Consider the following 26,334-nt stretch of genomic DNA (forward strand, 5'->3'; position numbering starts at 1 on the left):
TGCAAAGAACTTAAACAAGCTCTCCTTCAAGGAACCTAAAACTTTAAAAGTTATTGGTTCTCTCACGAGTTAGCTAATATAAACTAACATTAATTTATTAACAGCAACCAACCAAACAACGCAGTGACAGTCTTTACTGGGATAAAATAAAACCAAACATTCTCTAAAACGTTTAAAGCCTATTTCTTAAATACAGCTTTACAGTTTTAGAGTAGGGCTCCATGGTGTAAATTTCTCTCAACAAATGCAGTGTTTCATGCCCTCTTTATCGCTCTTACCTAAAGCATGTTTGTCCTATAGCAGCCACCGTAGCTAGCGAATATGCAGTTGAACTTGGGAGGTTAATGCTTCAGCTAGGAATCTGCATTGTAATTTACAATGCAACCGGAAACTCCTTTTAATCTGTGCTATAACCTTCCACATAACAGTTACATAATGTAACTTTAAGCATACTTTATTCAGCATGGTCAGCATGTGTGTCTCTATTTGGACAGGGAGAGTGGTTTTCACCCTCCGCAAACGCACTCCTGTCCAAAATCCTTACAGCATGTTGCTGCTCCAGACTAGCAAACTCCCAAAACTTCTGCTTTCATGTCAATTAATCAAGATCCAATTAATCAAGTGGGTTTGATTAGCAGCACTGCTGCTAATAACCCTCTTAATTCCAATGAAGTCAGAAATGAAAGGTGTAGTCTTTCAATTATCAATAATGGCACAGTGTAATATGTCAAGTGTCGTTGTTCATTTCAGGTTTTATTTGTCAAATTTTAATTCCTGTTAAGGGTTACATACATCCTGATATGTAAAACCGTAGACTTAACAGTGTTTGTAAGTCTATGACTGTCTTAACACAAATGTTAAGAACATCTCCAAGCAATGAATAAGTATTGTGATCATGCAGTTTCTGTTAAAAACATAACCATCCTCACTGAACTTTTCATGTTTTATTTTTTTATTTTATAACAACAAATCACAGTGGATTTAATTACACTTTTCTAACACTGATGATCAAAATAAATGCTTTAATAGGTCCGTTTGGAACCACTACCATTTTGAGGCATTATCTGCACCAAATGCTCATTTTAACAGGAAACTTGTGAAATGTTATTCACCCATCCATAGGCTGATACAATATGGTCATTTATCTTAACCCATCATTTTTAGGAACAGATATTTCCCAGGGCTGTCATTCAACAAAATTAAATGGTTGTTTTAAATAAACAATATTACTATTCATTTTATTGTGAGACTTAGCTTATCATATATTGGTAGTAACAATGGATTATTGTATGGAGAACAAAATCAGGACATTAGTTAAAATCAAATCATTAATAATACAAAACATTAAGAAAAGACAATACTGAATGGAAAGAAATACTGACTAAATATTATAGGTGAATTTACAAAACTAAAGTGTTTAACGAATGATGAAGAGCATTAACAAAACATAAATTAATGAAATGAAATTGCATTTCTTATGAGTGGTTCTGATAATAAGGCTGTGTAGACATGCGAGTGGTGTTTAACACTCTTGGTCATTGTACATTTAGGTAGGATCTTACTTGACAGACATATGTTTTACACTGTAAAAAGAAAATAGGTGAACCAACTTAATTGAATTGTTTCAATTGGTAACACCTAATTTAATTAAGTTCTTTGAAATGAAGTTAATACATTAGATAAATCAGTTGTGCACTCTAATGTATTAACTTCATTTCAAAGAACTTAATTAAATTAGGTGTTACCAATTGAAACAATTCAATTAAGTTGGTTCTTTTTTCAGTGTAGGTTATTTGCCTGCTCTCTACACAAGTCACATCACATTGTCACTCTACCTCCCAAAACAACTGGCAAGAGCAACACATTATTGTTGATTATCACTGAAATATAAGCAGCAAAACGAAAACTGAACAGTAAAGTTCTCACATGAAGAAAAAACATTGATATAGCTGGAAATGCAACATTTATCCTATAAAATTAAGTTGTTTTTTTTTTTTTTTTACAGCTAATTACATCATTTTTAATGGCTCTTTCATTTATTGATTCCTTATTAAACATATTACATGACAGACATGGAGAAGCACGTTTATAGTTGATAACATTAATGATGATTTGATTTAGAATTTGTAGTGATAGAACTCTCAAGTAGACTGATAGCTAATGCCATTCATTTAAAAAAAGTTATATATATATACATACATACATACATATGTATATATATATATATACACACATATATATATGTATAGAGAGAGAGAGAGAGATATTCACATACTTTTTAAAATCAGGACTGATTTTGTCCTCCACAGATAGTAAAGTAGTTGCATATTTTCACATATATTTCAGTCCTTAGTGGGGAATCAGTCACTTAGAAATGAAATGTTTTGACTTTTTCAAATGATCATCAAAGACGTCATTTACTACAAACCAACTGATATTCCTTCCATGTTTCCAAAATCTCAGAAATTTCTCAGGGATGGAAATAAATATTTCTTATCAATCCATCAAAGTGCTTTAGAACGTCATTGTGAACTTCATAGTTATGTCAAGTACTCCATTAGAACAAGCTGACATCTGAGAGTAAGAACAATTAAACGGACTCATAGTGGAGAATACTAAGCCTCGGCTGCATGTCGTAAACTGATTCAGTATTTGTAGAGCATAACTTCTTTTTTCTCAAGCTCTCATCATGTACATCACAGTGCACAACCATGTACAATTCAAACAGGCAAAGAGACAGAAAATATGACACGTTATTAACCTCTCATTCTGTCAACCACGCAGTACTTCTTAATACAGTGTTTCAGATTTAAATTGGCCCCTGGTGCTCACACACTGAGTTACCAGTTAATTATATCTCGGACATGGCCCCACAACTTGGTAATCCAGAGGTTCACCCCAAGCTCTGTTAAGTACTGAATCTCAGGCATTAACATCTTGCGGCACAGATTCCGATGTGCTTTGTCTATATTCTTTTTTAAATTATAGCCCATGATAGACTTCTCTCCGATTGGCTGCCAGGGCTGCATGTCTTTCTCTTGGATGCTGCCAGCTTCTACAGCATGGCCACCCTCAATGCAGATAGATGTCATCTCCTTGTTCCTCTTCTTGAGCTCTGCCACATCCTCAGCCATACGCTGGTGCCCGTACGCGTCTACTTTCTTCCAGAAAGTTTGATTAAAATGCTGATATAGCTTCCAATCAATAGCATTCCACTCAAGGGCCCTAGCTCTCAGCTCAGGAGTAAATTTAGACAAAGTGGATCCCTTACGGATATTGAGCTTAAAGAAGAGCAAATCATCCATCTCCCAGCAGAGGGCATCCTTTAGCAGGATGAGTGATTCCTCAAAGTGTTCCACTAACATGACCAGCTGAAAACGGTCACTGATGAATTTGATTCCTTCTTCCACTCGTGGATCATTCACATCCAGAGAGTTGTCCAGTCCAAAGTCAAAAAACAGCAGATTCTTGAGGTAGTAAGAGTTGAAGCTCCCTGGATCAAAGTACTTGTGGGGATCACGTAGGAACTCAGCCAGCTTGTCGTCACCTGGTATCTTCCAAGTAAAAGGCACCAGGCGGCCAAAGTAGTGGAAGGAAGATTCAAAAAGCTCTGCAGGGTCTCGCAGAATGGTGATGTAGGATGTGTCCACAGGCAGCAACTTGGACACTTCAGGTGCATTGAAGCGCATGTGATTACAGATAATGTTGAAACACATTCCCGGTCTGTAGTCTTTAACCTGGGAGCGCTGGAAAAAAGATGGGTAGAAGAAGTCATTTCTGCTGTCAGGAAAAGCAAATTTGACCCGGTGTTTCTCTCCAAACCGGAAAAGGATGTTAAGGAAGGTGCTGCTGGCTGTTTTATGGGTCTTCATGAACATGATATCAACTTTAGGAGTACAGGTGTAGGCAGTGTCTGAATTGTTGATGGTTGATTTGTGCTGGGACTGTGTTGGACGGTGTGCACAGGAATAAGGCACCGGAACCCTACATAGAGGAAAATGAGAACAAACTATAAAGACATATGGGTTTTGTGGAAATTGTCTCTAAATATGCTGTGACAGAAAATAAACTAAAGCACTAACCCATCACACTTGAGAAACTAGAAAAAAAATAGTGTTTTTTAAAAACAACTTATACCTAAATAATTGAATATGAAATATATTCCTTGCAGAAGAATGCAAATTTTACATTATGGGTTCTACAGAACACATGCACACCAGCAATAGGAATCTTACTCAGGCAGACTGTAGTGGATCTGTGGGGTGGAGAGGCAGTAAACAAGGATCATGCAGCTTGTCAGGAGTGTACCCAGGACCAGGCTTTTGCACATGGACCTCCATTGGATTCTTTGCTTGCCAGTCATGGTCCAGCAGAAGAAGAGCTCACCTGAAAACACAGAACAAATCTCTTCTTCATCCTCATTTTCATTTTCATGTTTATCATTGCTATGGTATATATTTCCTGTCTGAATGCTGTCCAGACATTTTTGTTGTTGTTCTCATGTTACCGGAAAATGGTTCCTGAAATTTTATCTGCTTTTAAGAGACAATTCAATTCAATTCAATTCAGTTAAGTTCATTTTATATAGCACCAAATAATAACAACAGTTACCTCAAGGCACTTTATATTGTAAGGTAAAGACCCAGCAATAATACAGAGAAACTCCAACAGTGAGATGACCCCCTATGAGCAAGGACTTTGGTGACAGTGGGAAGGAAAAAATATTAACTAATGATTAAATGCTGAGTGGAAAATTTAGGGTGAACTGATCTGGCTCTAACTATATGCTTTTAAGTCTAATCTTAAAAGCAGAGAGGGTGTCTGTCTCCCAAAACAAAACTGGGAGGTAATTCCACAGAAGAGGGGCCTCGAAGCTGAAGGCTATGCCTTCCATTCGATTTTTAAATACGCTGTGAAGCACAAGTAAGCCTGCAGTCTGAGGACGAAGTGACAAATTGGGGTGATGCAGTAATATGAGGTCTTTAAGATGAGATGGGGCCAGATTATTCAAAATCTTGTCGGATTATTCGATTGTGGGTTTGACAAGGAGCCAATCAAGAAAATTCAGTAAAGGAGAAGTATGCTCTCTCTTTCTAATCCCGGTCAATACTCCTGCTGCAGCATTTTGGATCAACTGAAGGCTTTTCAGGGAGTTTTTAGGACACTGATAATAATTAATTACAATTAAAATTGCAATTAAAATAATTACAGCAGTCTATAGTAATAATGAACTAGTTTCTCATCATCACTCTGAGACAGGATATTTCTAATTTGAGGATATTGTGCAAATGGAAGAAAGCGTCTACATATTTGTTTAATATGTGCATTGAGGTACATATTCTGTTCAAAAACAACTCCAAGATTCCTCACAGAGTTACTGGAGACCAAGATAATGCCATCCAGAGTAAGCATCAGTCTAACCATCTATATAAGATTTTTGGGGGCATTGTACAATGTCCTGTAGTCATTCCTGTAGTTTAACTACTTGGTGTGTGCTGGTGTGTGCTGTCTAGCTTCATGGATAGATAAAGTTGGGTATCGTCTACATAGCAGTGAAAATGTATGCTATGCCTTCTATTCATACTGTGTAAGGGAAGCATGCATAATGTAAACAGAACTGGTACTAATGCAAAACCCTCTGGAACTTCATAATTAACCTTAGTGTGTGAAGAGGACTCTCCATTTACATGAACAAATTGGAGTCTGTTAGCTTGATATGATTCAAACCACTGCAGGGCAGGACCTTTAATGCCCACGGCATGCTCTAATCACTGTAATAAAATATTTTGGTCAACAGTAATGACAACATGCTCTGATTGCTGTAATAAAATATTATGATCAACAGTATGTAATGTTGCTTTGAGGTCCAGCAGGATGAGTCAACTATCGGAGGCCATAAAAAGATCATTTGGAACTTTCACTAATGCTGTTTCAATACTGTGATGACCTGAAGTTAACTTAGAAAGATTGGAGAAAAAGACTCCACATAAATATCAATGGTACTGAAAGAAGCTGTACACAATGTTATGTCTGTGAGATGGTCATGAGTAATTTTTTCTCTAATGGAAAAAAATTTTCAGCAGCACGATGGCACAGTGGTTAGCCCTGTTGTCTCACAGAGAGGAGTGTGGAGTTTGCATGTTCTCTCAGGGTACTCTCCCATACTTTGAATGTGAGTGCGAATGGTTGTCTGTCTCTTTGTGGTAACCCTACAACAAACACCTCTCATCCTACAGTAGCTGGGACAGGCTCCAGCACCCCTGTGACCCTGAATTCGAAAATGAAAGAAGATGGATGGATGGATGGATGGATGGATGGAATTTTATTTGTGAAGAAATTCATGAAGTCATTAGTAGTTAAGATTAAAGGAAAGCTTGACACAACAGAGCTCTGACTTTTTGTCAGCCTGGCTACAGTGCTGAAGAGAAAACAGACTTATTCTTATTTTCTGCTATCAGTGATGAATAGTAAGATGTTCTAGCTTTGTGGAGGGCTTTTGAGCAAAAAACTATTTTTCCAGGCTAAATAAGGATCTTCTAAATTAGCGAGACAACATTTCCTCTCCAGCTTACAAGTTATCTGCTTTAAGGTTTGCATTTGAGAGTTATACGAGGGAGTCAAGTACTTCTAATTTGAGAACCTCTTTTTCAGAGGTGCTGCAGTATCCAGATTTGTATGCAGTGAAGCGATGCAAAATTATTAACAAGATAATCAATTCTGTGGGGGTAAAGTTCAGGTACCTGTTTTGCACTCAGCTGGGACAAGGCATCGAAGAAAATAACACTGGAGGGATTATGTCTCTAAATTTAGTTACAGCACCTTCAAAAAGACATCTACTGTAATCAAATATATTCCCCAATTCTGTGTAATCCTTTATTGTAAATTTAAATGTTGGAAAAGATCAGACAATAGAGGGTTTTCAGGGAATATTGTTAAATGTTAAGTTTCTGTAGAATAAGTTAGAAGAAGATCTAGACTTTAAAGTGGTGGTTACATAAGTAACATTTTGAGAGAAGGTAGTCAGAAGTTAAGTCTAAAAATACCAAGCAGAGGCTGTCATTTTCAATATCTACATTGATGTTAAAATCACCCACAATAAAAATTTTATTTGAGCTGAGCACTAAATCAGATATAAAGTCTAAGTAATCAGATGGAAACTCTGAGTAAGGCCCAGGTGGATGATAGATAACAACAATAAAACTTGGGATTTAGGAGACTGCACCCCTGTGCTTCTGGAGTTTGACAGTTAGTATAACTCAGAGGTGTTGATTCATTTAAACTAACATAACCATCCTGCTGTAACCAGGTTTCTGTAGGGCATGGTAAATCAGTTTTTTGACAAATTATTAATGCATGTACTAATAAGGACTTAGAAGAGAGAGACCTAACAGTCACTGTTTTACTCTTTGGTACAGTTGTAGGTGCTATATTGTTCTTCCTTTGTGATTTTTTTTATGTTTAAATGTATTTTTTTTTGTTTTTGGTTTGTTTGTATTTTTTTGCTGGTTTAGTGTTTGTTTGTTTTTCTGGTGGTCTGGGAGGAGACACAGTCTAAGGGGATGGGGTTTTGGGGGTATAGCAGGAAGAGAGAAGCTCCAGTGAGACATGTAAGCCTGCAAATTTGCTTCCTGGTCCCAACTCTGGATATTCATGTTTTGGGGTTTAATAAATTTGGCAAGATTTATAAAAATGAGAGCTGCTTTATCCAAAGTGGGATGGATGCCATCTATCTTAACAAGACCAGGTTTGCCCTAGAAAGTTTCCCAATTATTTATAAAGCCCACATCTTTTTTTGGACACCACTCAGACAGTCAGTAAATAAAGAAAAACATGTGGCTAATCACATCACTATTGGTCTGATTGGAGACCAGAGACAACTACACAGTCCAATATTGTTACACACTGATTTCATATTAATTTTAGTGACCTTCGATTGACTTAACAAAGTGTCTTTACTGTTGATGTGAACTATAATTTTACAACTTTAAGTTTATCTTTAGCCAGGAGTTTTAGGGTTCCCTTAATGTTGCCTGTTCTGGACCCTGGACCCTACCTTACTGTCGCTGGTGTCTCTAGCTGTCTCAAAACATAATCGCCAAGCAGAGTTTGTTCCTCAGTGGGTGTGTCGCTGACACAGCATAACAAGGTCACTTGAAATGATTGATTTAGTTTCTTGGTTATTTAATTGTAATTTGATTACACGGATTATAATCTTTGTTCAGTTGTGTATACAGAAGTGCACACAAAAGCAAACTGAAAAGAAATGCACCACAAAGGCAGGTGAAAGTTGCATTTGTCATTCAGGAAAAGCAGCACTGAATGAGTAGCTTTAACGCTGGTTTTGGTATATGTATGGCTCAATGGGAACACTCTGACAGAGGGCAGGAAGAACAGCTATTTTGGTAAAAAATTAAAGAGGCTCACTAATAGCAGGTTTACAAACCAGTAATTTCACATGGACAGCAGTGCTATAGTGTGGCCTATAATTTAAGGTGCTCAAGAATATGAACCCACAGGGAAAGGTTACACATACATAGTTAACCTTGGCTGTCTACTTATATTGGTGGCACTGGGTGGTGGCACTGGGTATTGGTGGCACTGTACTTAATTGGTTTAGGTCTTATTTGTCAGATAGAACTTTCTCTGTCAGCCTTCTCGGTTCCGAATCATCTTCTGCTCCTCTGTCATGCGGCGTCCCACAGGGCTCAATTTTAGGGCCACTGCTCTTTTTACTGTATCTATCTATTTATTTATTTACCACTAAAGCAGAAGAATGGCATCTCCATAAAACCTCTCTTGACATGTCTAGATGACATTAAAGCTTGGTTGGCTCTAAATTTTTTAAATTTTAACGAAAAGAAAACAGAAGTGTTGGTGTTTGGGCCTAGTGGTCCCTGTGAGTCCTCCTCTGTTGATTTAGGATCCCTGGAAGTCTATTTTAAACCTGTTGTTACTGACCTTGGTTTTAAGTTGGACAGTGATTTTAAATTGGACAACCAAATCAGAGCAGTGGTGAAGTCCAGTTTTTATCATTTAAGGCGACTGGCAAGAGTAAAATCTTTTCTTTCAAGGCAGCACCTTGAAACAGTGATCCATGCTTTTATTTCTTCCCGCCTGGACTACTGTAACTCACTTTATGCGGGGGTCAGTCAGTCATTGCTCTCACGTCTGCGGCTGGTTCAAAATGCGGCTGCACGACTCCTAACAGGAGTCGAAAAAGAGAGCATATAACCCCCGTGCTAGCCTCTCTGCACTGGCTGCCTGTGTCTTTTAGAGTTCATTTTAAAATTATCATGTTTGTTTTTAAATGCCTTCACAGTCTTGCCCCGCCTTACCTCTCTGAGCTTCTTCATCCCCACACACCCTGTCGGTCTCTCAGGTCAGCTGACCAGCTGCTCCTGGAGGTACCGAGATCCAGGAGGAAGCTCAGAGGGGACAGGGCCTTCTCTATCGTGGCTCCTAAATTATGGAATAATTTGCCCTTGCACGTTAGAGAGGCCCCTTCACTGTCCACTTTTATGTCACGTCTGAAAACCCACTTTTATTCCTTGGCTTTTACCCTCAGTGAGACTTAGTTTCTCTTTTAATTGAAGTAGTTATTTAATTAATGATTTCACTCTTATTTTATTTGGTTTTTATTTATATCTCATGTAATTTTATTTTACAGTTCCAATGTACAGCACTTTGTGTCAGCTGTGGTTGTTTTAAAGTGCTTTATAAATAAAGGTGATGATGATGTTGATGATTTTTGTTATTAAATCTTTTATTTAGACAGAGTTTCACTGAGATCAAGATCTCTTTTTCAACAGAGACCTGTTGAAGAGCAGGTAGGTGGAGATCAATAAATACAATCTTTGAAAATGCTCCAAAGAAGTCAATGAATGTAATTTCACAATTTGTTCCAGCTTGCTCAAATGCATAAGCAGCAAAGCATTTCCACTTTTTCCAAGTTGAGTGTGAATAAGAGGTAACATACTACACACTGTATATAATGTAACTGTATGTAAAGAATATTTTAAACAGAGAGAATTTGAACTGTATGAGGAATTACAAAACAACATACTTGAGAAGTGAAATGTTTGACCCTGGGGTTCTCAGCTTCCTTTAAAATAAATAATGCATCAACATGGAAAGTGATATTGCATCCCCCCCTGCAGACTGCAGTAAGGTGAGCCACCTGCTCACTCAGCTACATAAATAACGAGGTGAAACTCTCCACCTGGAATTTGTGACATTATCTGAACCAGCGTGAACCCAATGCATATATATTATTTGAATAAAAAATTAACCACAGGTGAGCAAAATTTAATATTCTTTGTTACCAACTTGTCAACCACTAGTGGAATAAGCAAGATTGCTTACAGAGAGAAAATTACCAAATTAAACTACCCCTTCCCACCCCCCACCCTCAAATGTTTTAAACACAGTTTTGCAGTTTAGTCAAATCGTTCCTAATTTGGGGTGGGGCCTTTGGAAAGTGTCTCAAGATATGTGAGTGATCACAAAATGAATAAAAAGCAGGAGGGAAAAACAACTTTCAGACTTACAGTGAAAGAGAGCAGGAGGACAATATATAATCGAAATATAGAAGTACAAAAACTTACAAGAAGTACATGTACTTTTGGCAACAGTTGTATATATGCATCATATAGAGTTGCCATCCTTATCTGCGCTTGTCCTTACGGACAGAAGCATTCCAGACTGTTTGGAGATCTCCGACTGGAGAGATTCCCGAATGTTTCAGACTTGTGGAAGTGTTCCAGTCAGTGACACATTCAGGCATTTTGCCAGTATAGGACAGCTCCGTGTTGTGACAGAACTAAATTGCCTGTTATGTTCTGCTGCTGCTGCTTCCTAGACATGTCATCACTTTTCAACTCTGTTTGACTTGATGTTTACATTCATTACTGGTTCCTCTGCCATCACCGCGTGCGTCAAACAAACGCTGTCCCACACAAACAATAATTTAACGTCTTCATGAAGTAACAGCATTCAGAAAAGTTGCTAAAAATTATATTTTTTATGGACATCATAATGCAGAAAGATAAACCTATTACAGTAACCACTGTGTGATCTTTGCTTTAAGTTATTGTAACGTGCCATTTCTAATAAATCACAGCTTTCAACTATGTTACCAGTAGGAAATGAATTAATCAGATTTTGTGTTCGACAAATGTTCCCTCTTTTTCCTAATTTACGACGAACAACTTCCATTTCTGCCCTTAATCATGCTTGTAAATCATGGGTCATAGTTTTAAAAGTATTTGTGCTGAACTGAAACTGTGACAGAGGTTTCCATCCTTTAAAAAATCCAGGCGGTTAAGCACGTTGTGGTTTCTTGGTATCTGTGTCACATTCATCTCTTTTTTGGAATGAGGCCAGCCTTCGTACATATGAAAGTCACTCTCCTAAACCTGCACCTTTGTCCGAGCTTATGTCTGTCTTAGTGAATTGTAACTTTGAGCTGAAAGAATTTGCAATTTGTCTTCAAATGTTGAGCGAAGACCATTTTTCTCCCCTGATCATTCCTGCATGGATATGAAAGCACTGAAACTGTGAAAGATATTTTCAGGCTTTTATTTAGCCTGTTTCTAGTAACAGCTTTAAACTAGGTTGCCATTAGAAAATGACCATCTGTGTCCCCTCCTTTTCTGATCAAAGCATAACAGCTTAAATTTTTTTTCTTTTAATCATGATTGTAAGTCACACATGGCAGCGTGTTTGTCTGTGCTGAACTGAAACTGACGGGGATTTTACTCCTTTAGAGAATCCTGACTGTCAAGTACGTCGTCGTTTCTTGGTATCCACTAGGTCAAGTATTCATCTGTTTTTTGGACTGAGGCCAGCTTTCGAAGGAGGCACAGAGCAAATCTACTAAAAAGGTCCATGAAGAGAAAAGTAATTGTGTCTGAAGTTGGGAAAAGATTGTTTGCCTGCAAAGGAGCAGTGAATAACATTTCCCGCAATAACATCAAAACACCAGACTGTACTGGGTAAATAAAAACTAACTGTTGGGGCTATGTTTAGATTTTCACAAAAGCTCAATTTATCCAAAATGCATGCCTGGGTAGGATCAACATTAGCATTACTTCACTCACTTTCCCAAACGTTTCCTCATCCATCATGGATCTTAAGCTTTGCACAGCTGGATTACAAAGTTCGTTTGTTTTTTTCTCTCCCCCATTTATATGAGGAGGAATTGAAAAGACTGAGTGCAACATTGTTTTAAGAGTAAACGTGACTAGATTTAGTTGAATCACTGCATTTCGTGCGAAAACACTGGATAAAAGGTGTTAGAAAAGTACAACATGCTTACAATTGAGATTTTCTAAAATAAAGATTACTGTGAAAAGACCGGAGAAGCATTTCTTACCCTTATGCGCAAGTCCAAAGACAAACTAGTGGTAATGGTAATTTATTGACAGTATCATTTAGTCCGCCCAGTTCCAAAAAAATGAATACAAGTTCATTTCCCTCTAACGGCTGTCCTTATATCTTGATCCCGACATACACATGCCGCTATTGACCCAGCACTGTCCTGCTGTCCTATCACGTCCTGTGCTGCGTGTCTCATTCATCTGAGTGCTGTTCCTCTTCTCTTCTTTCTCCCCCTGCCTCTCTGTATGCACACCTGATGCTTTCAGGCAGCCAGCTGCCTCCCTCTTCAACTTTTGATTCCAAAACTGATCACGCTGAACAAAGCACTGCAGGGAGGCTCATCAAGCCACCTGTGACGTCAGTAATTGTGTCAAGGGACATGCACTTGCTAGGGAGCGTAAAAGAGGAGGGTTGAGAGGGAGGGAGGTTGAAATGGTGAGGGAGGAGTGAGACTGTAGTGCCTATTCAGTGTCTACATACAAAAGACCATTGAGTGTGAACACTGGAGTCTGAGCTGCAAGCTGACAGGAGGGGGAGAAAACAGCATAAAAGAAACAAATTTAGAAATCCAGAGCACAAAGACCGAGTGTACTAGTTGATCAAGGCTGCTGAGTATGTGTTGTTAAATTTTACACCACAGATCAGATATTTCGTATTTATTTCACAACAAACCTGCATACAAGTTTTTCCACCGTATATTTACAAAGGATTGATCTTTTAATCTCCCTTATCTTTATCTGCAATTCATTAACTAAAAGCTATCAATATTTTAACTCTACATACAAGTTAAACCACGCGGTACCTTCTGCCTGTGAAACTGCCATCCCACACAGCCATTATAGCAGAGAGTGAACATTACTGGAGCGACAAGTCTATCTGGCTTCATTTACAGATGTTGCAATACGTTGTCATGATACCGGCCAAAAAAAAAAACAACAAACCACTACACATGAGCTCCATCTTCCTCTAAACTGATGTCCCGCTTCTTGGAAGGGAAGGCATACTCGATCTATGCTGGTCAACCCACATTCATCAAGCTCAGGCACAACACCGTTTTTGTTCAGTGGGGAGTGGTTTTGCCTGTAGGCAAAAGGAGTGCCAGGCTGAGACTTGAACTGGGTGGGCTTGTGAGGAATGTAGATTTGGGTCCCAGGCGAGGGATGAGAGGCTGCAGCGAGTGTCAAACTGTGTGAGGAAACCAAGGAGCGCAGGGGTATGATGGGCGTAGCCTTTGCCCTCTGAGATGGTGCTTTGGTCTTGTGGTTCTTTGTCATCACCGCCCACTACGTAAGTGTTAACCAATCAGCAAAGAGGTTCAACCGACAGCAGCAGCGTGACCTCAGCCTCTGCAGATGTGAACTCTTTAGGTTTGTTCTCTGGATTGTATTCTGACCTTTCGCCATCTTGTCTGACCCTGCACAGCTTTGAAAAGAGACCGCTGCCCTAAAGCTACAGCCTCAAGGACAAATGATCCTTTTTCAATATGGCGCCGAGACTAAGAGAATCATTTCTTCTTAGAGATGCAATATCACAAGTAACACGTTTAATTCAGTCCGTTTAACTGTAAAATATTTTGGTTACAGACTTTAAAATAAAGACGAAGTTGTATTATGAAATACAGAAAAGTGTAGCACAGATCAAACAAACAGTTACTTTTACAATAATAATTACACAACTAGCATTTGTGACAACCTGCGCTGTTTGAAGTTTTGCAGAGGTCATTAGAGTGCATGTAGCACACAGAGGTCTACTACACTTTCAGGTTTTATGGTATGTAAACCTGCAAAGTACTCAACCTCTAAGTTAAAAACAAAGTCAGTCTGAAGTAGGCACCAGTTATTTTCGGGCCTTTTTCTTTTTTGCTTTTTCTGCATCATCGTGAGCCTTCCTCTTGGCAGCAAGCTTGTTAGCCTGTAAAAAGAGAAGGAGCCCAGTTAATGGAAGACACTCAACACCAGTTACGCAACCATTTTTAAGCTCATTGAACTCGGCGGGGGTCAGCGCTGGGCTGCACCGTTCTCGCCGCAGCAGCTACATAATACTGGTAAACACTGTGGCCTGAGATAAAATGCTCAGTATCAACACTAAAATATTCAATGTTGAAGCTTTTAGGCTGAACAAATAACGAAGAGGGATTGTACGAACCTCACGGACTTTTCTTTTCTTTCCAAACATGATTTTGTCATAGAGGTACTTTTCCTTTTTCTTCATCATCATGATGGCTAGACGCTTCTCCTCTGCCTTCTCCTCTTGCTCCAAGCGTGCTTTATTTTCTACCTTCAGCTTTCCAGGTGTCACTTTGACTTGTAGAGACTAAAAGGGAACAAGACGAGTCAATAAAGATTCTAAAAGATTACTAAAAAATAAAATCATGACAAAGAAAACAGGATCCGACATATCACCTTGCCCTGGGATCTTTGTTCTTCCATTTTCTTAAGGTTTTTCTCTTCTGCTACTTCCTCTTCATCGTCCTCTTCATCACCATTGTCGTCCTCTTCCTCCTCTTCTTGTTCTTCTTCTTCCTCTTCCTCCTCCTCTTCTTCTTCCTCCTCCTCCTGTTCATTGCCTATAAAAGGAAGAAAAGGGAATTATTTAAAATTAGTGCTTCTGACATTTGAATCCTGTGTGCTTACATTAAATATTTGTCTTTTATTTTCATTACTATGTGCTGCCAAAGTGGCTTTTTTAAGGGCACTGATCAGATAAACTTAGAACCTCTGCACGCTGTCTCACTTACAGTTCTTTTAGTAAATCACAACATTTCGATCCAGCCACCAGGAAAAATTTAATCATCCAATTAAGGAATGCTGGCACTAATTAATCACATAATGAGACTATTAAAAGAGTTTTGTGATAAAGTCTCCAAAAACAAAACAAAAAAAATCAAATAAGTTATAACAAATATCAATTACAACCATTCAGATTAATAGATGCCACGAGTCTATTTAACTTTACACATGACATTTTAAAATTCTTTTATCTATTTTCAGGTCGTTACATGGCCTCGCTCCACACTACCTCTCTGAGCTGCTGCATTTGCACTCTTTGCCAGTTGCTCAGATTAGCTGACCAACTCCTTGTATATGCCGAGGACACAGTGGAGGCTCAGAGGGGGGACAGGACTTTTGCTGCAGAAGTTCCCGAATTGTGGAATTTGCTGCCATTTCACATTAAACAGGCCACTTTTTAAAAAAATGTATTAGAGTGTGTTTTTCTTCCTACGTCCAACACTTTGCTCAGTGGTTGTTCTTTTTAAATAAAGTTGGCTTAACTACTCAATTATGTACAATACTCATAATTTTATGATGCAACAAAATACTGACAAGAGACCATGTTCAGAGGTTATAGCTATCTTATAGTTTTCCTCCTACACACCTGTTGTTCATTCAGATGTGAAGTTTTTTTTTTGTTGGTTGTTTTTTAAACCAGGACTAAGATCAGGGCAAAAAAGTCAGTTAATTATGGGTGTGACCTGCACACACACTGAGATATAACTGAACCACACCTGTTTTTTCTCCTCGCTGTAAGGCCATGATCTTCAGTTTCTCTGGAGGCACATAGTCACCTTCCTTCTCCTCCACAAACGGAGACAGGTGAGGGGGTAGAGTCACCCCAAGGAAATAATCCTCCACAGGCAAGAGCACTTTGGCATTGACACAGTCATATACCCACTGGGGTTGGATGTAGTATCTAAAACAAGCAAAGGTTTTTAAAATCGTATGTTATGATAGCAAATAAGTGCACATTTTCTTGTGTCTACTATGTAAAATGAGAATATAATCTTGCTCTTTGGTGAGGATTTTTTGTGCTGAAGGACCAGGGGGTGGGGGGGATGGGATGGGATGGGAAAGATTCCAGTGAAAGGAGTCATTGTAAAGTTGGGTCACATACATGATGTCACACTTCCTGTCTCTAGGATTAAGAGTTCTATGCCAAAATGAACTACCTCTATAAGAAAAAAAGAAGGGTGTTTAGACAGCATTGCCATACATGACGAAAAGCACAGCATTTCTCTACCTGTTGATATACTGTTTGTCAACACTGGGCCTGTCAATAATGTGATGGGTGATGGTCTCATCTGTCATTTCGTATGTGCTACCAATGCACACAGACTTGTCCCAGGATACCTGACCTCCAAAACACCTGAAAGGCAACAGAAATACACAAAAGTGAAAAAGTCAGCTTCCGGCTTCTGTGGACGTTTCTTTGCTTCACTGTAGCATCTCTCGCTCACCTGATGATGAACGCCAGAGACTCCCTGGGAACTTCTCTATTGAGGTAAAACTTGAGTCCCTCAAAAAGCTTCTTCTGAGCTTCTTGCTGTTTCAGTTCCTTTTCCCTAGCCTCCATCTTCTCCATGTCCTCCTGTATCAAAGAATTAAAGGGAAAACATGAATTATTCTTCTGGTAATTTCAATTGACAATTAAATCAGAACAGCTTAATTTCATTGCATTTCTAATAACCCTACGACAATTCCCAAAAGGCAAATGTTAAAAAGCTAGTTAAAAAGTACAACTCGACAATGAATAGATTTATTTATCTCTGAATTTAATCTGCTCAGATTTAACTAAAGAATCACAGTCAGGTTAGACAAACTGTCTGAACCAGTGTTAAATTGTTCAGCAGTGGTGATTAGTGGACTAATATTTATACATAAAAATAGTTATTGTTGGCATCTGATGACCAATCACAGACCTGTCTGGAGCCTGAAATTTAACATATGCAAAGCAATTTAAAACTGATAAAAATAATAAAATAAAATTCTTCTAAAGAAGAACAAAGAAGTCTAATAGAAATGACTACTCAGCTGTTGGATCACCAGCTTTAAAGTGCTTTATAAATAAAGTTGGCTTGGCTACTCTACCCCATGTACAATACTCAAAGAATACAAAAAAAAAATGCAGCTGAGTATAGTGCAGGCTTCATCACATAATTTCCTTAGGGATTATTAAAGTATTGCCATTGTCTTGCATCTTTTACCACCAGCTTAGCTTGTGGTGTTTGTTGCTTGCAGTATTACCAAGCTGCTGCTATGATATGCCTCTGCTGACTGGCTATCTTAGGACGGCAAAAACATTAACATCTCCATAACCAGCTCCTTCAGAGCCTAGACATGGCTTTGCTTAGATGTGGGACACAGCACCATTGCCTATTCATATGTGTGGAAGCACTAACTGCATGCATATGGCAGTAACAAATGGAGTTCAATGGTCCACAACTAACAGACAAAGTCCTAGTGGTGAGATGCACTGTGTTATGTGTGTTATGTGTGTTATGTGTTATCCTAAAATCATCAATCAAAAGCCACTGATGAGCAGTAAGCTACGCCAGCTTGCCCTTGGCTCTACTTAGAATCATGGATGACAGTGGCTGGTTTTAAAGGTATGCAGTTTATGTTGCAGCCACCCCCCTTGGACTCCCCAGCTCTGGAATGCAACCATGGAGGTTTGCAGCCTGTTTGCTCACTCATTCCAGGTAGCAGGATTGAATTGGCCTTTTCACCCACTTAAGATCTTGAACATACTACACCTACATCTTGAAGGGTAGATGGGTAGACTGATTGTGACCCTGCTCCTCACGTCCCAGGAATAAAGTCTATGGGACCCTGAAACAACTTCAAAGAAGTTGAAGTGAGATGCTCCACTCTGGAAGCAAAGGCACTAGAGCATCTTGTAGAGCATCTTAGAGCTGGTTTTTGTGAAATTTAACTTCATCAATAGGAAGTACAAGTTCCTTTATTCTGGTCAGCCTGAACACTAACCACATATCTAACCTATCTGTTCCAAGTTACATTTGGGTCATCGGCTTGAAAGGGGTGTCCTCAAGGATCACCACAGCCACAGCTCACTGACTCAGACTAGAAAGTAATACCATCACTGCTTATGCACTAACTATAGACTACAGCTACAGTATCATAAATGAACCAATGAAAAGACTTTGAAATTGCATGCAGCCAGCAGAAAACAACTCATCAAGGGATTACAGTTCCTTCCTCTGAGATTATATGTCTGTGATCGAGACTCATCAGGGAAAACCAGAGGGTTTAAATTGTCTCTAAAAACACCAAGACCCACAGGAATAGTGGTGTTACTTTCCAGGAAATGTGACAGGCTAGTAGGCTACTTGTGCAGATCTGATCTGTTATGTTCTCAGAACACACAAGAATAGACACACAAAGCTCAGGTAAAATTAACCCACCAGGAAGTTACACCCAATGTCTTAGTAACAATTAAGTCCCGAAATTACTTAAATAAAAAAAAAATAAATAAAAAAAAAGCGGTTACCTTGCTTTGTAGTAAAGCTAATGTCTCAGAAACACTAACATTTTTCAATCTAACTGTACAGCCATAAAGAAGAGAAAGAAAAAGCAAAATAAAAAGATGTGCTCATCAGGCGTGTAAAAAGTTTGAAAAGAAGACACAGAAATCCACGATACTAGCCACACTTTCCATAGTTGATCTGTTAATGCCTTAATAAAGCACTTTAGTCTGGAAGCTGTAACGTTGAAAGATCATTCAGGTGAGTGGACCTGAAAACTTTAGAATAACAGATTGTATTTTTATATTTTTCATTCTTATATTTCTCATGATTAAGTCCCCATGGCTTGAGCCCCCCACCCCCCCAAAAAATATAAATAAATAAAATACAGCAGAGTTTGAACTGCATTTATTTCCTAACACTATAGAAAATCAGAATGAATTGCCAAAACCAATCATTAACTTCAAACCAGTCACTGACAACAAGCTTCCCAGGTTGAGAAACATATCGTCACTAGCAACCAAACATAAAGCTGTAAATCCCTTGTATCACACCTCCAAAAGATCAAATGATGTAACCTTTAATGTTCACCCTTAGAGACTAATTAGAGCAAAAAGAAAGAATGAAAGCTTTTTCTAAGATTGAGATAAGATACTTTATTTGGGGGGGGGGGTTGTGCAGTACCACAGCTCAGGTAAATAAGATAATACACTATATACAACGGTAGCTGAGGTTCTATGTACACTCATACACAGTATGTGTTATGGAAGGTTGTGGAAATATGCAAGTAATAAATTCAACTATTCTACTACTATTACTATGTAATTAATAGATATCTATAAGTATAAGTATAGACATGTACATGCACACACACGTACACACTAAATATACATATATATATACACATGCACACGTCCATACATATGAGATGCATTATGTATGAAGTGGTGATCTGTGTGTTTTAATTATATTTCTCACAATAACAAATAATTGTGCTTTGCTTGAGTAAATCAAGATGCATGTGATGTGTCATGTTTTGTGAGCTAGCTTTCTTACCCCTTCAGTGGGAAAATGGTCCAGTTGAGCCTCCTCCTCCTCTGCAGAAGAAACCACACGTGCCAGACTGGCACTCAGAGCTGACAGTTTCTGCAAAATCAAAAACAAGGTAAGAACAAGTGTTAGCATTTACACCTCAATGTATGCGTATTTAATAGATTTAGTTAGTTTGGTCACCAGTTTAATTTAAGCATATGTGGCTTGTTTCTTTAAAAACATAAGTTTACATAATTTCTCTATTAGTATACTGAAGGCTACTAATAGGTACACTACATGTTGAGCTCTAATTAAAGTGTCAGAAATGACACAGGGCAAGACCTCATGTTACGTGTACTGTATTTTTAAGTTAAATAAATACACTCACCAGTCACTTTATTACAGACACCTGTTCAACCGCTTATTTATGCAAATACCTAATCAGCCAATCACATGGCAACAACCTTCCTTTGGCTGGGGATGGCAAGGCAACAGTAACTTGAATAACCGCTTGTTACAAACATGGCAGAAGAGCATCACCAAAAACACACAATACATTAAATGCTGAAGTAAATGGGCTACAGCAGCAGACGACCACATCAGATGCCAAACCTGTCAGCTAAAAACACGAAACTGAGGCTACCATTCACACAGGTTGGTCTGATGAGTCAATTTCTGCTGTGATATTCAGAAGGTAGGGTGAAAGTTTAGTGTAAACAACATGAAAGCATGGCTCCATGCTTCTTTGTATCAACAGCTCAGTGGCGTAATAATGTGGGCCCCTTAACTGGTCATCATTTAAACCCCACAACCTACCCGAGTATTGCTGCTGACCATGCTCATCCCTTTATGATCAGTGTAACCATCTTCTGATGGTTGCTTCCAGCATGATAACACACCATGTAACAAAGCTCAAATCATCTAAAACTGTTTTCAACCTGAGCATGACATTGAGTTCACTCCACTCAAATAGCCTCATCAGATCTCAATCCAATAGAGCTCCACCGGGATGTGGTGGATCGGGAGATTTGCATCAGGGATGAGCAGCATACAAATCTGCAACAACTGTGCTATTATGTCAATATGGACTAAAATCTCTGAGGAATGTTTCCACCACCTTGTTGAATCTATGGCACAAAAAATTCAGGCAGCTCTGAAGCAAAAAGAGGGTCCAACCCAGGACTGCAAAGTGGTAATGCAGTGGTTCTCAAACTTTTCACAATGAGTACCACCACATAAAATGTATGGCTCTTGAAGTACCACCCCTATGACCGACATTAAAGTATAGTAGTATAGGCCTATTTAACACCATATACAGTTTACACAAGACAATTTTATTTCTGATATGAATGTTATTTATTTTAACTGTCATAAACAGGATGTGGCAAGTGATAATAATAACAACTATACTGCATTTAAACATTCATAGCAGGTGGGATATCCAGTCTTTAAGTGATGACGTATGAATCCTGCTTCTGGGTCCAAACTACTGAGTTTATTAAGGCTGTTGTGTTTTTAACATGTTTTAATGCTTTGTATCTTGTTCTATTTCTGAAAATAAAAATTAAAAATTCTGAAAAAAAATCTGAAAAAGCCCCTAAAAAAAGTCAGTGATCACTGTCGGCCTCTCTTGGTTTTTATTACCACTAATCATTTATAAGCTAAGTTTTTAAAATCTTATGATGTAACTACAGCCCAGCCCATGGAGCAGTATATTAATGACTAACCGTTTGGTCCGTTTACAGCATCCTGCCATGCGATTGCATTTGTCCCTAACCATCGGTAACCCTAACGTTAACTTTTATTGAGTGGGAAAAAAGTTAGCGTTCATCCTCCAGCTTCACTGTGTTTGTATTATGCTAACATAGCTGTGTAGCTAGCCACCACGTAGGACATGATCATATACCAGCTAGCCCAATTTCAGTGACCCTATAAACTCCACCGCTGTTTAGTTTTCTGTCTTCATTTATGTTGGAAGTGATAGCAGAGCTGTACGTTTTAATTTTTCAGAAATCGCTCAATCGAACATGGTATCTGTGGTGTGTTGGGAGTGGCTAGTTATCTCCCATCATGCCTTGGGAACGTTTTGCCGTTTAAGACAAGGAAATTGTTATTTACATCTGTTAATGTTACGTGACTCTTCCTGTTAATGCTACAGTGTAAATTCACTGGCAGTTGTTGTTTGATGGAAAGAGATGTTATACCATGAGTGAGTTCATGTCCGGGGATATTGATGCAATGTGTAGTTCAATAAAGAGCTCCCCCTTTCTGCTTGGGGTGGAATAGCAGGCTCAACCTCTGTGTGGGTCCTTTGTTGAAAAGAATCCTCAGCTCGCCACAGTATATTATTTAATCTTAAGGATTTTTCTTTAGATTTCCCGTGGACCACTAGAGAGAGCCAAAGTACCACCAGTCGTACGTGTACCACAGTTTGAGAACCACTGGTATAACGAATAAATAACTGGTAGACACAATGAGATTCCCACTGGATATGACCTAGTAAGGAATGTGGATCACATTCAGCAGAGCACAAGTCTACAATTTATAAATTCACATTAACACATACCCCAGTTTTATGTCTCAATAAAGCAGAGGGAAAATAAAGTTGACTCCTGCTTGAATAACAGAATGCATTGTCTTTATTACTTTGATGAAGCCAGGAAAATAATGTACGCTGTGCTTTAAAATGACTTTACACGGTAAAGCTGGATTTAGAGGTCACATGGGACGTGGTTTTTTCTGAAAAGCATCAACAATGCTTTCGCTATCCTTCCTGGAGACATTGTGTGTAATTTCTGCTATCACCACATCTTCCTCTTATAATAGCAGTTTGAATCAACTGACAATATGATATGGTTTGATGGCCTTTCGTAAGAAAAAGTCACCCAATACCACAACTAGACCATTACAATACAGCCAAACCAAGTTTCAAACGCTCAGTGGCAGAGAGAACTCGGTCCTCTCTGGTACTATACTTTTAACAAAGATCTAAAGCTGTTTTATCCTGGATGGTTTAAGTGAATTTATTCTGTTACTCTGGATAACCAACAAGCCTCCTTTCAATGTTATGAGGACTACAAACAAAAACACATCAGAGGTCTTTTACACTTTTTAAAACAATGTGACTCACCTCTAAGTAACTTTCAGAATTCATGGCATAGTCATCCTCACTCTCTTCCTTTGGCTCTGATTCTGCATTACTGTCCAGCTGCAAAATGAGAGGCGATATTAACCGATGGCAGGTCTGCTTACATATCACCAGTTTATAATGAATCCTTTTTATATTACAGTCTATGATACCTTTGGTGGGTAGACCAAGTTGAGAGAATTGTAGAGCCTGAAATTGACAAAGCCCAGCAGAGTGGTGTACAACTCTGTGAATGTTGCCATTACTCTGTAATCAACATCAACGGGGTGCTGAAAGGGAAACAGATATTAGTGTGACCAAGTTTCAGAGGTACATTTACAAGTGTGAGTTCAATCACAGTCACTTCCAACATAATTTTTTAGTATATTCTAATTTTAAAAACACACAAGCTGCTCACAAGTTAAAGCCATAAGCAAATTCAGTTTTCTTGTTCATAGGAGCCACACATTTCTGATTCTTAATGAGCAGGCAAGTCATTAAGGACAATTTTTTATTTACGATGTTTGCCTGGCAACCTATGTTATAACCCCACAGTAATAAAGTGACTGCTTATTATTAGCACTGTCCCTGTTGACTGCAATTTGCCAAACTGCACTTACATCATGGGAGAACTGATATGGCACCACCCATGTAATGAGCTGTCCCATCACCTCAGCCTGATAATATATTCCCTTGATGGAGAGGAAAACCTATCAAAGTAGACAAACATTTAGTGCATTACAGAACACAGGTCAATCAACTCTCACTGAGTCAGATCAATAACAGGCTGGTGAACTTGCACCTTTCGCAGAGAACGTGATGTGATCACATAGTTCATCCACTCCACAGTGAGCCGTTTGCACAGCTGGATTGTCTGCACATGACATTTTCCTGTTCGAGCAAAAGTGGAGAAGAGGAAGCACATGCAGAGGGCATCGTCGATATCACGGAGGGCATCAATGAAGGTTGGATACCTGCCAAAAAAAGAAGCACAAACAATATTTGTGAGGTTTTGTTTTTGTTTTGTGTTTTTAACAAAAACATCTTCCCTTTCAAATAAAAAAAAAAAAATCTGTTAAATTTCAATTAAAGCTTTAAAAAAAATCTACTGACAGACTACTAAAGATCCTGTCCTACTGTTACCCTACAATTTCAATTTAATTCATACAGTGGCAGAGAAAAAAAGATCAACTGTGCCCTCTTATGTTCAGTGTGAAGAATAACCACCCCACCTTTCTTTGATGATGTGATCCAATTTATAGGTTGGCTTGTTCTCTCTCAGTCTTTCCACTGCAGACCACTCTGTTTTTCCATAAGCCTTCTTAAGCTTACGCACAAATATCTATAAAAAGAAAATAACACAGGTACAAAAAAAGACTGTCAACCAAATTTAAATCAAACTATAAAACAAAGACATGATGAGGAAAAACTGATTAAAACAAAGTGTTTTAAATATCCTTTTTGTAGAGGTAAAGCACACTAAGGCACTGGTTTCTTATGTAAGATACCTTGTACTCTCTGAATTTTCCAACAATTGGCTCATGGAGCAGAAAGCGGATGTCCTTGAGCAGGTAGAAGGTCCTTGGGGCTGTAGAGCCTTTGTTCACCTTCTTCTTGTGCTTTGGCTCATGAGGATATATGCCTTTGAGAATGCAAAGTCGCCTGAAAATCAGAGAAGAGAAATCATTTGTCTGCAACAAGGTTCCTTTCTGGGAAAGCCTTGCAACTGGAAATCGAGATTTGGAACAAACTTGGAGAAAAGTAAGTTGCTGTGATGTAACAGAAACAGAAACTAATCTGGTGTTTATAAAAAAATCTTAGTAATATTGGCATGGAGAGTAACATTTTCAAAACCAGGGATTTATTTTGAAATTACCAGCCACTGCCAAATATTCTGATCACATTCACTAAAAATTTAAGACACCTCAGAATTTTTTGTTAAATTAATATATGCACATTATATGTCAGATGTGATTTATGGATATAGTGCTGATCATAAAGAATATCACTAGGTGCAGATCCATTATTAACTACTAACATAACTTTATCTCACTAACTTGGGCGTCAATACATTGTTCCTTGTTGAAGGTAACAAGGTTTTTACTGAAATGCTAATTAAACTTTGCTTCACTTTTGAGGATGCATTAATACTTTTTGCATTTCACTCACTTTTTTCAAAGATGCGAGAAGCAGAAGTAGTGAAAGAGGAGTTTTAACGCTGGGGTCAACCATCCAAAGCAACAGTGCACAAGAGAGGTTAAGAAGAGAGTGCAGGGCAGATGGAAATGAAGGTCAGGGGTGATTTGTGGCAGACGGATAGCAGCAAGAATGACAGCTAAGGATTGCAAGATGGTAGTGAGACCTGCTGTGAAGTATAATTTGGACAGGAGGCCAAGCTGGTAGAGCTGCTGAGATTTTCAACTTTACAGTAGGAATGTAAGAATTGAGTACATCAAAGGGACTGCTAAGATTGAGCAGAGACAAAGTTAGAAACAAGGCTGGGATGGTTTGGACATGTGTAGAGGAGGGACGGTGGATGATTACTGGACAAAGGATGTTGATGGAGCAGATGTCTGGCAGGTGGAAAAGAGGAAGACCACAGAGGAGATTCATGGATGTAGCGAAGTACATGCAGAGTGTTGATGTGAAAGAGGAGGATGCTAGGGACTACTGTTGTGACCTCCAAAGCCAGGAGCCGAAAAGAAATGCACTTTTGTTTGACTCTGCACACATGTCTACCTTGTTCAATACACAGCACAGTTCAATACACAGTTTCACAACAAACAAACAAAGAAAACCCACTGAGTTGAGTTTTAAAGACTGTGTTGTAAATGGGCCCTAGCACCTTTTTCCACCCAGAAAGCGTTAGCTACTATACAATAACGAGAAACTAATATAGTGGCGTCGGGGTATGAATATATCGTGATTTAAAACACAGACAGACAGACAGACACACACACACACACACACACACACACACACACACACACACACGTGTAAAAATGCTAACTGCAACGTTACCTGAAGTCCGGGAGGCTGAGCTGCAACTTCTTTCGAGCTCTGTTTCTGGTGATGTAGTTGGTGGCAGAGCCCCTCTCAAACTGGAAAACATAGGAAGATGCTCATATTCAGCACAAACAGTATGTGTTAACAAGGCACATAAGCTCACCCGAGTCCAGGAGAATCTACTGTTTGAGAAAAACAAACTTCAGCTAGCTGTTAGCTAACTGGATAGTCAGACTTTTGGTAATAAAACGCCCGACATTACACGAACACCCACACCTACCTTTTTCTTTTGAAGACCTCCCATTTAGAGACCGTTTCTAACCCTCCACAGAGTTTTATCCAATTGTAGTTGTTTTCACAAAGTACACGATTCGCAATGTTACACAACAACGACCGACACGACACGCAGCAAATGCACGTGCGGCTTGACATGCGCGAAGGAGATGGCCCAAACAGCAGGACCCATGGGTGGGCCGTTGATCTGCCTGTTTACAAAGGAAAGCCGCAAAAGGGTTTTGGACGTGAAACATTC

At 38.8% G+C, this 26,334-nt stretch overlaps 2 protein-coding genes across 3 annotated transcripts; both read right to left on the reverse strand.

The window, feature by feature from the left end:
- Positions 1-1,985: 1,985 nt before the first annotated feature.
- On the reverse strand, positions 1,986-12,880 carry gal3st1a (galactose-3-O-sulfotransferase 1a). Of its 2 annotated transcripts, none has more exons than XM_019365600.2 (3): positions 12,475-12,880; positions 4,236-4,386; positions 1,986-3,984 (listed from the first exon to the last, which is right to left on the reverse strand). In XM_019365600.2, the coding sequence occupies exons 1-3, from the start codon at positions 12,572-12,574 to the stop codon at positions 2,841-2,843; spliced, it is 1,395 nt and encodes a 464-aa protein (XP_019221145.1). In that variant the 5' UTR covers positions 12,575-12,880; the 3' UTR covers positions 1,986-2,840. The 2 variants fall into 2 exon arrangements, with proteins under 2 accessions (XP_019221145.1, XP_003451712.1); XM_003451664.4 differs by having other exon boundaries at positions 12,374-12,880.
- Positions 12,881-13,641: 761 nt separating this feature from the next.
- pes (pescadillo) lies at positions 13,642-26,274 on the reverse strand. Its single transcript, XM_005473302.4, has 15 exons — positions 26,083-26,274; positions 25,818-25,897; positions 24,305-24,458; positions 24,029-24,138; positions 23,599-23,770; positions 23,417-23,506; positions 22,970-23,086; positions 22,800-22,877; positions 19,694-19,783; positions 16,613-16,743; positions 16,396-16,521; positions 15,884-16,068; positions 14,781-14,944; positions 14,524-14,691; positions 13,642-14,289 (listed from the first exon to the last, which is right to left on the reverse strand). The coding sequence occupies exons 1-15, from the start codon at positions 26,104-26,106 to the stop codon at positions 14,215-14,217; spliced, it is 1,764 nt and encodes a 587-aa protein (XP_005473359.1). The 5' UTR covers positions 26,107-26,274; the 3' UTR covers positions 13,642-14,214.
- Positions 26,275-26,334: the final 60 nt, after the last annotated feature.

This window comes from Oreochromis niloticus, linkage group LG12 (assembly GCF_001858045.2).
Source record: "Oreochromis niloticus isolate F11D_XX linkage group LG12, O_niloticus_UMD_NMBU, whole genome shotgun sequence".
Lineage (NCBI taxonomy): Eukaryota > Metazoa > Chordata > Actinopteri > Cichliformes > Cichlidae > Oreochromis > Oreochromis niloticus.

Excerpts from the sequence above, each read along its gene's own strand:
- gal3st1a (XM_019365600.2), bottom strand. The coding sequence starts at position 12,574 with ATGAGACACGCAGCACAGGACGTGATAGGACAGCAGGACAGTGCTGGG. Across the intron at positions 4,387-12,474 it reads TATAAGGACAGCCGTTAGAG|GTGAGCTCTTCTTCTGCTGG; the intron begins GGAAATGAACTT and ends CTGTGTTTTCAG. Across the intron at positions 3,985-4,235 it reads ATCCACTACAGTCTGCCTGA|GGTTCCGGTGCCTTATTCCT; the intron begins GTAAGATTCCTA and ends TCCTCTATGTAG.
- pes (XM_005473302.4), bottom strand. The coding sequence starts at position 26,106 with ATGGGAGGTCTTCAAAAGAAAAAG. Across the intron at positions 19,784-22,799 it reads ATTCTGAAAGTTACTTAGAG|AAACTGTCAGCTCTGAGTGC; the intron begins GTGAGTCACATT and ends TTGATTTTGCAG. Across the intron at positions 16,744-19,693 it reads ACCATTTTCCCACTGAAGGG|GAGGACATGGAGAAGATGGA; the intron begins GTAAGAAAGCTA and ends TCTTTGATACAG.